Source organism: Muntiacus reevesi, chromosome 2 (genome assembly GCF_963930625.1).
Source record: "Muntiacus reevesi chromosome 2, mMunRee1.1, whole genome shotgun sequence".
In the NCBI taxonomy this organism is placed as follows: domain Eukaryota; kingdom Metazoa; phylum Chordata; class Mammalia; order Artiodactyla; family Cervidae; genus Muntiacus; species Muntiacus reevesi.
This window is the reverse complement of record NC_089250.1, coordinates 71348541-71362033: the sequence shown is the minus strand read 5'-3', so window position 1 is coordinate 71362033 and position 13493 is coordinate 71348541. Positions and strand designations below refer to the sequence as shown.

The following is a 13493-nucleotide window of genomic DNA, read 5'->3' as shown; positions in this document are numbered from 1 at the left end:
TTCCAAAGATAAAAGTGAGCCCGACATCTGGATATAATTAGAAAAACTGCACAAACAATTAGGATTTAGTCTCCGCTCTGGCAGGATGACCTTGAATTACTTGTGCAAAAATTATTTGTGAGAATAGTCTAAAGACCAAGATTTCTGCTCTTCTGTTGTGAATCCCACCCTAGAGGGAGCTTCTGATAAATGCTCAGTGAACGCCAGATATTATCTTTCAGGGATGGAAAAAAAATCAAGTGGGTAATAAATTCCACAGTATTAAGATAACCTTTTGAAACTTCAAAAAGGAAGGCTCATAAGGGTCCAAAATCTAGCCTCTAAAATCTACAGTCTCATATTTTGAGGTACTACTTAACAGAGTCTTAAAACATCTGTTACCTTTCTGCCAAGGAATTAGAATTAATCTGTCTTTCTCTCCCCCTAGGTCTCCCCTCCTACCCTCCCTCCTCCAAATTTTAAAAACAGTACTGAAATTGACAAGTGACCTTCCTTTAGATCAATCAGCTTCAAGTCAGGGCCATAGAAGTGGCACTTATAAAATACCATTAATACCAAGAGTAAAACTGAAAAAAACATGACTAGCAAGAGAAAAGGAATTATAATGCAGAAAAGTAGTTCTGGTTGAAGGAATTTTTGAAGGTCCAATGAAAAAAAAAAAAACACCATCATACACTAAAAAAAAAAAAAAAACCACAAAAACCCACTGTCATACCCTATCAAATATCATGCTACTTACTCTTTTTAAGCTTTTCTATGCTAAGTATTTTAAATATGTATTTCTTACCATCTTAATCTGACACAATAGGAACTTTTATGCTCCACTTTTTCAGACTAGGAAACTGAGGCTCCAAAAAGGAAGTAACTTGCCAAAGCTTGATAAAGTTTATAAGATTCTGAACAAAGTTTCAAACCAAAGATTCTGATTCCAAAAATTAATGTTCCCTCTACAACTCCTTTTTCTTTATCCTACCCTTACTGAGAGATATGTTTCTAACCAAACTACATGTTTTAGCTTTTAGCTTTGGTACATACAAGCACACTAATGCTGTCTGCATCTCTCATATGATGCTGTGCACGACAAAGATACATGGACTGTAATTTTGAGAATACAAATATTCTCTGATGATAGTTTTAAACAACCTGAAGGGATCTGAAACCAGACAGTAAGGTCACTGTAGTAAAGAAGCTTTAAAACAAATTCTGTAGTACTTTACGTCCTATTTACCACCCTTGCAAATATTAAAATCTGAGTCTGAGAGAATGAGACAGAAAACACAAGGGAGGCAGTGTTACAAAGTCCTCTCAAAAAACTGCAGGTGGAAAGAAAACAGGCTGTGAGTCAAGAATTCCATCTCACGTAGCTCTGAAATTAGCAACTGACGGATGGTGTTGAAATAAAAGCATTTCAACAAGATCCTGATTGGTTTTAACATGAGCAAACTCACAACAGGTGCCTTCACGAGACATAGGACTTTCTGGGAAGCTACGAATACATCAAGTTTTTATCACATAATACTATCACAGCAGTTTACCCAAAACATAGTTCTGAGCTGCTCTAAGTTAACAATGCCATGATGCTTTAGAATTCCATTTCGGGACTTCCTTGGTGGTCCAATGGTTAAGATTTTGCCTTCCAATGCAGGGCGTGTGGGTTCAATTCCTGGTCAGGGAGCTTAGTAAGGTCCCACATGCCGCACAAACAAAAAAACCATAATGTAAAACAGAAGCAGTAGTGTAACAAATTCGATAAAAAGCTTTAAAAATGACGCACAGCAAAGACATCTTTAAAAAATAAAATAATATTTTGAAGAGATTAAAGAGCCTCTTAATACAGGTGAAAGAGGAGAGCGAAAAATCTGGCTTAAAACTCAACATTCAAAAAACTAAGATCATGGGATACAGTCCCATCACCTCATGGCAAAACAGATGGGGAAAAAGTGGAAGCAGTGACAGATTTTATCTTCTTGTGGTCCAAAATCACTGCAGACGGTGACTGCAGCCATCAAATTAAAAGATGCTTGTTCCTTAGAAGAAAAGTTATGTCAAACCTAGACAGCGTATTAAAAAACAGAGACATCACTTTCCCAACAAAGGTCCGTATAAGGAAAATTATGGTTTTTCCATGTACAGATGTGACAGGTGGACCATAAAGAAGGTTGAGCGCTGCAGAATTGATGCTTTCGAACTGTGGTGCAAAAGAGTCCCTTGGACAGCAAAGAGATCAAACCAGTCAATCTTAAAAAAAATCAACCCTGAATATTCTTTAGAAGGACTACTCTGGCCACCTGATGAGAAGAGCTGACTCACTGGAAAAGACCCTGATGCTGGCAAAGACTGAAGGCAGGAGGAGAAGGGGGCGACAGAGGATGAGATGATTGGATCGCATCACTAACTGAATGGACATGAGTTTGAGCAAATTCAGGAGATGGTGATGGACAGGGAAGCCTGGCGTGCTGCAGTTCATAGGGTCTCAAAGAGTCGGACACGACTTAGAGGCTGAACAACAACAACAACAAGAGATTAGAACGCAATTAGAAATTTAAGTTTCAAATGGAAACCATCCAATCCCTCCCTTTAGTTCACTGAGTCTAGTTTAAAAGGCTTGCGTCAGTGGAAATAATCTTTTAATTCAGTGGTCCAAGTTCTGCCTAATCAATGGCTTAATCAGCCTGGAGATAAGGAGAGGAACAGGCCATCATGTATCTCTTGGGAATGCAGTGAGGACAAGAAAACCATTTATCATAGCCAATGAGTCTTGGAAGGGAGAACCACTGCGTGTCACATCTTTAGCACATGAGGTACATATTTTAAGGGGTCCTCCTTTGGCCTGTCATTTCCTCATCTGGGACAAAAGTATTAACTGCTAAACTACAAATTTATGCCAATCAGGCTCAAATTGCTCCAAGATTTTTTGGTTATCTCTGCCTCTGAAAAAAAATTTTTTTGTTATTTTCAAAGATACTCTAAAGTATCATTAAAGTATAATAACACAGTTTATGTGATAAAATATTTTTAATATGTTTTAAAAGCTTGGATTCTTTGTCTACTTCTTGTATAGAAGTAGAAATTCTCATTTGTGCTCCTAATTATAATATCCTATTTGATCATGATGAAGTAAAACAGAAGAAATTCTCTTCCTTTAAGAAAAGATGCTTGCTCGAGGATGAAATGGTGAAGCCGTTTTCCTGCATATTAAGACACACCAAAAAAACCCCCTCATATATAACAAAATTTCATTACCTTCATAGCACTACTAATGATCTTCAGTGCCCAGTATATTACTTTGAATGACATATACTAATAATTAATATAACTGAATCACTTTGCTGTACTGTATACTTGAAACTACCATGACACTGTAAAACACCTATACCTCAATTTAAAAAATGGACACTGTAATTTTTTCGATTAAGAGGGCTGCTAATTCTTTTAAAAAATTAACATTTTCATAAATCTGTGGGATATGCTTGATTTTCTGAAGCACATATTTCTATAAATATTAAAGACAGATGTAATACCTGAATCAGTAGAAACCAGCAACCTCTTGATATTATTAGGAAACTGTTAAGTGAAGCACTTTCAAACTTATATCTCAAATTAAGCCTCTTGAGATTTATTTCTAAAAACTGAAAATCATAAGTTAAAAATAATGTAGTTTTATGCTGATGTACCAGATGTACAAAACCTTCAAGGTTACAAAGACTATCCAGATAACCTTCACTCAGACTCCTCAAATGTTAACTTCTTATTACATTTGCGCTATCATCCTTCAGTCAACCTAGCTAGCTAGCTATAAAACCTTATTACAATTGTGAGTCTTGATAACCCAAAACACCAAAGTCTTAGGTTTGAATATCCTGGAAATAGGTGTCAAAAAGTAAGAAAGGCAGGCTTTTCACAATTTTTAACCAGATGCCCTAAATCACAGAAGCAATGAGGATAGAAGCCAAAGGCTTGCCTAGGGTGACTTTAGACAAGACACTGAACTTCTAACTTGAACTTCCTCATTATGTATGGCAGGAAGCTCATAACTGATAAACCCGTATCTCAGGGAAGTTATGAGAGTCAAATATGAAAGGAACAATTCCCAGGAAGAGTTAACAATTCTAAATCTATATGCATCAGACAATACAACCTCAAAATACAAAAGACCTCTCCCCCAAAAATATAAATCTCAAAATTAACAAAAATAAATAGACAAATCACAACCACAGAGTAACAATTTTAACATCTCTCTCTCAGAAACCAAAAGATCAAATATCAAGAATTAGTTGTGAATAGCTATATTTGAAGACAATTAGTAAGCTAAATCTACCAGATACATATAAGATTCCTACAAGCAATTTGAAAACACACATTCTTTCTAAGGCACACAAACAACATTTAACAAAATTTACTGACATATTAGGTCAAATGTGTTCATTAGCTATAATTCTCTGAAATTGAAAATTAAAGTAAGTAGTTTAAAAAATTCATACAATTTGGTTTTTAAAAAGCACTTCTGAATAATTCAAGAGTTAAAAAAGAAATATGTAATAAGCACAAAGCACCACAAACTGGGAAAAAAATTTTACAATGTCACACATATGAAACCTGTAGGATGCAGAGAAAACTGAACTTCGAGAAAAAATTATAATGTTAGCTGAATACATTAGTAAGCAAGAAAACTGAACAGCTGTGTTCAACCAAAAAAACTAACAATAAAATTACCAATTTTGAATAAAAAAGAAATCTTTTAAGCTAGAAATAGACAACATCTTCTTTAACTTGATAATATACCAGATCCACTACAATGACTTAGTGGAAATTACTAGAAGAAATTTCTTTAAGATAAGGAATCAGACAAGAATGCCCACTACCACCTCTATTTTTAGAGGTCTTAGTAAGACAGAAAAATATATTAAGTATAAAAGATCAAAAGGAAAAACTAAGAATGCAATTCATAGACAATTAGATTGTCTTCATTTAAAAAAAAACCTAATAGAACAAATAAAATAATCTACAAAAATTAATTTAACAAAAAGATCTAAAATATCTTTATGGATATAATTATAAAGTTATCTAAGAATAGAAGATATAAGCCAAATGAGAAGACAAACTATGTTCACCAATAGGAAGAATTAACATCATAAAGATGGCCATCCTGCCTAATTAATCTGTGTATTCAATGCAATTCAGTCAATATCCCAGAGGTATTTTACAAAATTTCATAGACTGATACTAAAATTGGCATGGAAGACTAGCACAAATTTCAGTAGTAACCTGTAACTGAAAAGAAAAACAGGTAAGAGAAGGAGAATTTATTTTTCATAGATAGGCAAGGAAGGCCTGAGAAGGTAACAGGACCAAAGATCTGAATGGAGGGAAAAGCAAATCTTTCACATGGAAGAAATAAAATTAGATGACTATAGCTCATATTGCAAATTTTTAAAAATATCTGATATATTAAAGTCCCAAACGTGGACAGTAAAACTTTATAACCTTTAGAAAAAAAAAAATAGGAGACAGTTTTTAAGACATTTGAGTAGCAAAGAATTTCTCTTAGTTGAAATATTGTTGGCACATGACTTTATTTTAGTTTCAGTGTATTAAATAATGATTTTAAATTTGCATACATTATGAAATGATCACCATGCATTGTCTAGTAAACATCTTGATTATCAAAAGAGTAGGAGGAGTGATGAATTAGGAGTCTGGGATTAACATATACACACTACTACATATAAAACAGATAATCACCAAGGACCTACTATATATAGCACAGGGAACCTTACTCAATATTCTGTAGTAACCTACAGGAAAAGAATCTGAAAAAGAATGGATGTATGTATAACTGAATCACTTTGCCATACACCTGAAACTAACACTGTAAATCAACTATATGCCAATATAAAAATAAAATTTTTTTAAATACATTATTAAGAATTTCTTAGAGAAGGCACAAAAAAAGTATGGTATAAGAAAACTCTGACAAATGTGACTTCATGAAAACAAAAGTTGCTTTCTAAGAAAAGATCCTGAAAAATTAAAAGCACAAGTCACTAGCTGGGAAAAAATATTTACAATGCATATAACTGATGAAAAATTAGTATCCAACACACAAAGAACCACTGCAAACCAGTAACAAAAAAAGAAAGGAAAAAAAAAAGGACAACATCTACTCTCAAAGAAAGTATTAGATTTGTGAAGTCAATATAGAAATAAATTAGAGGAAAACTAAAGTGGCTACACAAGAAAAGATATAAACTGTCATTGTTAATGTTTATTATGATACATAAAATAACTTTTCCCAAGTCAGTTTCTGCAGAAGAATTTTAAGTTTTTAAATATATATATATATATATTCAGTTACTTTGTTAGCCACACTTTGGCAGATGACAGTTTCAAAACTATATGCATGGTACCATGCTGCAGAAAGAACACCTCAGTTCTGGTTAAGGGCTACCGAGAAATCTGGGAAGAGAGAGGAAAAGTTTAAACTATTTTGAGACGTTCTGACCGACTTTGGTCCTACTTGAACTTTGCCAAGTATGAGGTATTCAAACTCCTACCTAAATAAAATAAAGACATTGTCCTAGTGTTGCTGTAGTTACTTAAAATAGATGTTAAAATAAATAATTCACAGCCTTGATCTAGAGTGAAGACTTCCATAGAAAGGGGATTTGTGGACACAAGTGAGAATACCATTTAAACTCATAACCTGTGACAGAGCGCCCTCTACTGGTGCAGAGAAAGTACGACGACCGTGACCGACACAGAACCCTCTCAAGTCATCTCAGGAATGTGAACTTCAAATCATGGGGGCAAAAGCTCTTCTCCAGTCCTTATGCAAAAAGAAAAATAGGACCCCACTGACACAGACACACAGAAGCAGCCTACCCAAATCCCCAAACTGGCATTTTATCCAGACAGGGGTTTTCAAAGTAGTGTGGGCCATGATTGACCTTTGTGGTTGTGAAAGGTTGTTCTTGGGGTCTCTCATAAAACAAGCATATCGCACCCCTCTTCAACCCTCTCTCCAACTGCAATCTGATTCTTTATGGTAGTCAGACACATACAACCAAGACACACTCCCTCGGATGTTAACAGAATCATCAGAGGCGGGTCCCCTTAGAAAACTTTGTGCTCTCTGCCTCTGGAAATCCTGGGGAAACATGTAGAGAGGTGAGTTACTCAAGCTACCAGCATGGATCATGGCAAGCTTAGACCTCCCACCAGACGCCCTGGTCCTGTCCCTCCACAGCTTAATGAAGGGGCTCTGCGGAGGGGCAGGGTAACAAAATGGTTAAGAGCATGAGCCTGGAAGTCAGATGCATCTGGCCCCAGGTCTTGGCTCTTCTGTAGCTCACTATGTAATCACGAGCAAGTTACTTAATCGCTTTGCAATTCAGTTTCTGCTGCTCTGAAAGGGTGGAGGTGGCTATGGAAAACCACACAGCATGACTGCAATGATTAAAATATATGAGATGCTTACAAAGGATTAAGCACCACACCTGGTAGATATTAAGTGCCTAATCATTAATGATTATCATCACCAGTTCTAACGTCTATCCTCTGGGGTACAGTTAATATATATAAAAAACAACTGTTTCTTTTTTAAAAAAAAGATATCTCTGGAATTTCCTCAGAAGCCAACACCAGTCTTAACATGAATTTTGATAGGTTTATGTTATGGATCTAATACACATTATGGTTTCCCCGGTGGTTCAGGGGTAAAGAAACTGCCTGCAATTCAGGAGACATGGCAGGAGCCTCGGGTTTGATCCCTGGGTGGAGAAGATTCTCTGGGGAAGGAAATGGCAAACCACTCCAGTATTTTTACCTGGAAAACTCCATGGACAGAGGAACATGGCGGGCTACACTCCAGGGGGTCACCAAGAGTAGGACACAACTGAGTGTGTGTGTATGCATGTACACACATACACAATACACATTAACACAAGGATAGGCTTCCCAAACAAACCAGAAGTTCAGTAGAATGAAAAGAGCATAGACTTTGGGACTACAATTAAGAAACTTTAGTGTTTGTCGCTCAGTCGTGTCCAGCTCTTTGTGACTGTGGCCCGCCAGGCTCCTCTGTCCGTGGGATTCTCCAGGCAAGAATACTGGAGTGGGCTGCCATTCCCTTCTCCAGGGGATCTTCCCGACCCAGGGATTGAACCTGTGTCTCCTGCACTGCAGGCAGATTCTTTACCATCTGAGCTGCAGGGAAGTCCCATAGACTTGGGAGTTCTTTCAATTTCCAACTCCAGTGTTTACTAGTCATATGACTATAACCAAATATTAGCTACTGAAAAAACCACAAATGTCTGGGTCAGACAGTTGATTAGACATGACCCAAAAAAGAATTTTAGAATTAGAAGATAAACCCAGGGAAAACACTCAAGAAGTGGCACAGAGAGATTTAAAAGATGGAAACTATAAAGGGGAAATAGCTGGCTGTCCAGGGGAGAAACAAAGGATACTGATAATTGCTATTAATCCTTGTGGAATGTATACTGGTACAAGCCTTCTGGAGGACAGTATGGTAGCACATGCACATTATGTTGTTTAAATAATTATTCAAACAAAAATTGTTCCTAGGAAATTTTTCCAAGGAAACATTAAAAGGAAGACAAAATTTAGATGTAGGATGTTTGTTCCCTGCAGTTATTTATACTAGTGAAAAACCAGACACAGCCAAAATGCCCAGCAATGGGTAAATGACCAAAAAACACTGTTGAGTGTGATGAATACAAAAAGGACTACGCAAACAACATGGAAAAGTGTACGCTTTTTCAGCAGAAAATCATCAGAAAGTAGAACATCTAGGCAAATTATTATCAGATAGGAACTATACAGGCATATGGGCAAGAACAGGAGTGATCTGCTGGAATGAGAGGACTTAGGGGTGAACGAATTTCTTTTATGAGAGGGCACTGATACTGTTAGAATACTGCTGACACAAATAATTTTTAATACAGTAAATGAGAATAGAGGCAACTGCAATATCAAACCTTTTCTAAGGTAGTAAGTGAAAGCCTATTTATTATCACAAAATTTAAACTTGCAGAAACTTCAGTTCTGTATTAGTCATGAGTTCTATAATTTTTATAAACATGTGGGCAAGTAGAACTATAAGGGACAAGGGAAAAAATAAGATTGATAACTCTGCTTTTATTGATTAGGGGCACTGAGGCCCATACAAGGAAAGAGAATTGTCCAACATAACACAGTATCTGAGTCAGGCTTGGTTGGTCTCCTTTAAATGTTTAAAAATCAATTCTGAAGAAATGGTCTAATGTCTGAGATCGGCTTTAAATTAATTCAGTTTGTTATTTTTTTTGGCATAAGGCTGAAATATGATGGGCAGTGAGTTATTTTTGAAACTGGCTATATGTCCATATAGGTTATGACATTATTCTGAAAATTAAAATTATTTTAATTTTCCATAGTGAAACGTTTCAACAACTCCTAAAGTAATGAGTAAAGATCTCAAAATAAGTGGCAAATCTAACCTGTGACTCAAAAATTGAATTATACAACCTGAAACAGATTGTGAACAAAGTTTATTTAATGTCACTTAGCTGTGACTATTGAGGCTTTTAAGTGGGTTTTTCCCTCATGGCTATAATAAAAGATGCATGTTTCTCATTAGACATTCTAACACTGTCCAAGCTCAGAAACTGAACAAACAACCCACTGAATTAATGAGCACTTAAAATATGACAATTACATTTGGAACAAAATGAATTCTTTAAATTTAAAAAAGGCAGATTTTCCATAACACGTGCGTGCACAACACCCATTAATGGGTCAGCCAAGTTATATTACATAGGGATTATAATCATCTTCATAATTAAAGCCCTTAAAACAAGGAGACGATATAGCACTTAGAGTCAATGAAAAGAACCAGGAGTCAGCAGCTCATTACAAACCTAACAAAACAAACAAACCTAACAAATTACATAGGCTAGCTACTTAAAAGAGCGAAAGAAAAACTAAATTTAGTACATAGCATTCACTTGACAATTTATGGAACACCAAATCTTTCATCCAGGGGATGAAATATACCCTAAGAACACTTCTGTAATAAGAATGGAGACTAGGAGGCAGTGAAAATGTTTTTATGAACTCTTTGTGAAGTCGCTCAGTTGTGTCTGACTCTTTGCAACCCATGGACTATAGCCTACCAGGCTCCCCTGTCTATAGGATTTTCCAGGCAAGGCTCCTGGAGTGGGTTGCCATTTCCTTCTCCAGGGTATCTTCCAGACCCAGGGATCAAACCCAGGTCTTCCAGGTAGCAGACAGATGCTTTACCATCTGAGCCATCAGGGAAGCCCATAAACTCTTTGTAAATATCCATTTTTAAGGCCATAAACAACAATATAAGGACTGAAGGAAAAAAAACAAAGATTCTTAAGGAAATGCAGAATTCAAAGTCCTATTAATAATTTACAGGATACACTATGATATCAGCAGTATTTTTGGTGCTATTTTTTTTCTCTGAGAATAACTCTAGAAAATAACTTGGAAAATAAACACAATTGAAAGTACCTATTTATAATCCCTTTACCTACTTTTAATATTTGGTTGATTTTTCTCTAGTCTTTTGATTTTTTTTTTAGTCTTTGTTTTCTATGAACATATTAACATGTTAATTTATTTTTTTACTTTTATAAAGCTGGAATATTAATTTGCCTAGATCTTCAATTATTTTCTTGGGCCAAATTCCTAGAAATGGAATTTACTGGGTCAAAGGTTTGCATTTTTTAAACTCTTGATACACACTACATTCCAGAAAAGTCAGAGCAATTTATACATCCATCGGCAGTGTGACTACTCTTTCACCATCTGTATAATTCTGACCCAGAGTCAAACACAGATGATGAGCCTGGGCCCCAAACTAGAAAAAAGAAAACAAGAAAACCTTTTCCCTTCAGAAACAAAGGGCTGATTATAAATACACAGACCTGGAAGGTGAAAATTCGAGGGGGCTGCCTGAGAACCAAAGCCCTGGAACGGTCTGTTCCAGCTGCAATAAACCAGCTGCAGTTCCTCCGAACGCACTGCCTTTTGGACGCTGTGGACCCAGCTTCCTCTGCTGGCATCTCTCTACCCACCCTACTCACTGCCAACCTCCCTGCCTTTTGCCTCCAGGATTTGTCAGTAATCCCCAGCCTAAGTCAAATAGTCTTCCACTCTGCTTCGCCAACACCCTCAGATTACCTCTGCTTTAAAGCCCATTTTGTATGCTGAAGTATAATTAAATGGTCTGTCTCCCAGACTAGACAACGACTTCTTTCAGGGCACGGACTATTTCTTCATTCTCTGCTGTATTCTCAGCATCTAGCAAAGTGCCTGGGATACAGTAGTAGGCACTGAAGAGAAGTTTACTGAATGAATGAATGAGTCACAAAGCAGCAGGTCTAAAGCGCTGGTCAGAGAGCTTTTTCTGTCTGTAAAGGATCAGACAGCAAGCATTTCAGGCTCTGGGGGCCACCTGGTCTCATTCACAACTGCTCAGCTCTGTCCTTGTAGTGGAAGTGGTCATGGACAGTGAGTAAGGGGATGGGCATGGTTGTGTTCCAAGAAAACTTAACTGCCGAAGCCAGGTGGCAGGCTGGATTTGGCCTGTGGACCATAGTTTGCCAAATAATCCCTGACTTAGAAGTTTAAAACTCAAAGTTTTAAAAGGTGAAATAAAAAAAAAAAAGATGAAAAGACCATAGATATTTAATGCTTTAAACCTACACAGAGTTTAGGCTATACTGTATGTTTAGAATTCAACTCTATCATTATTATTGCCACTTTGTACTCCCAAATTCCTTTCCTCTGTGACTTGGTCTGTGATGCAGAGAGAAAGGGGAAAAGAAAATAACTCAAAGGAGAGGGGAGGATGGCCCCCTTCGATGGAAACTGAGCACAGGTATAAGGCCTCAGTCACAGGCCGAATAAAAATGATCAGCAACATTAGAGATGTGTTTAAACTAGATTAGAAGTGACTGATAGGACTCTTCAGTTTGTACACTCATCCTTAAGATACTGACTGAGAATTCATAAACCTGATTTAGACACACAGACTAAAGATCATGACAACAGACTGAAGATAATCCATATGGTAAATAGCTCAGTTTCACTACACTCTGAATTACACATCAAAATGATGTATGCACTACTCTAGAAGTAAAATGTATAACAATATACAAAGAAGAAGAGGGAGAAGCAAAAGAAGAGATACAAATAACCAAGAACTACATGAAAGTACGCCCCAAAGCATCAGTCAATAGGGAAATGTAAATTAAAACCACTATGAAATGCCACAACACACCAGCGAGATTGTCTACAGAGACAAAGACCACCCACATCAAGTAGACCAGATAACCACTGGAACCACTGATTTGGGCAATACGAACAGCCACCTAATCACTTAAATCAACTATGAACACTATAAATTAAAAATAAAATAATCACTTTGGGAGGAAAAAAGAAAAAACAATGTATGTGCTTGCCTCTGCAGACCAAGGAAAAAAAGAAAAATGATGACATTCAACAAGCGAATGGCCGTTCAGGTCCGAGAGTCAATCCTCACTGCTGCTGTTTTCCTGCCTCTGACTGCAGATGCCAGCTTCCTCCCTCCTCCAGCCCCCCACTGCTGCCCCAAGGCTCCAGTGCTCTCGCTCCTTAGACCGTAGCCACAGAGTGGAGCCTCGAGACTGGATCCACGTGGACTGCGAGGATCTGCGTTCTCTGGAACGCACCAGCTCTGCCGGTGAGGTTTACTCGGAGCCTTACTTTTCATCGTGCCTTCCTCTTCCTCGTCCTCCGTGTTGATCACCATGGTGCCCAGCTGGGATGGCAACGTGTCAGCGTGCTCGATCATCGTGTTGGCCCCGTCACTCATGCTGCTGGCTACGCGGACCGTGCCCATCTCATCCCCTGCCGCTCGGACCATCGTGCCGGAATCTAGCTCATCCTCCTCCTGGAAAAGGAGGAAATCCAAATGAGGGCTAATTTGATTAAAAAGATTGAGTTTTCTGAATTACTCTTATTCATCCTGTTGCAAATATTTCTGGATTTCAGGCTTATTCGTAGAACTAAGAACACTCTTTTAATTCAAGTGTAGTTGGTGTACAGCATTCTATACGTCGTCGTTGTTTAGTCGATGAGTTGTGTCTGACTCTTTTGCAATCCATGGACTGTAGCCCACCAGGCTCCTCTGTCCATGGGCAAGAATACTGGTGTGGGTTGCCTTCTCTAGAGGATCTTCCTGACCAAGGCATCAAACCCGCGTCTCCGGCATTGGCAGGTGGATTCTTTACCGCTGAGTCACCATTATATATGTTACAGGTGACAGTATATTGATTCACAATTTCTAAAAGCTATACTCCACGAGAACACTCCTCGTCAACCAAAGAAGAGCATACATTTATCCATATGAGAGCCGCATATCTAACCTGCATATTTTTTTAACACTGCTCTAAGGAGCTAAGGTACACACCTGTGGAATC

The 13493-nt window shown here is 37.5% G+C and overlaps 1 protein-coding gene across 2 annotated transcripts in view; it reads right to left on the bottom strand.

Annotated features, from left to right (window-relative positions):
• The window catches only part of STK4 (serine/threonine kinase 4), an 89613-nt gene that overhangs the window by 48716 nt on the left and 27404 nt on the right, over window positions 1-13493 (bottom strand). For both annotated transcript variants that reach the window (XM_065922062.1, XM_065922063.1), the window contains exon 9: window positions 12778-12964. In XM_065922062.1, coding sequence (XP_065778134.1) covers window positions 12778-12964 — 187 coding nt within the window. The remainder of the gene's footprint in view (window positions 1-12777; window positions 12965-13493) is intronic.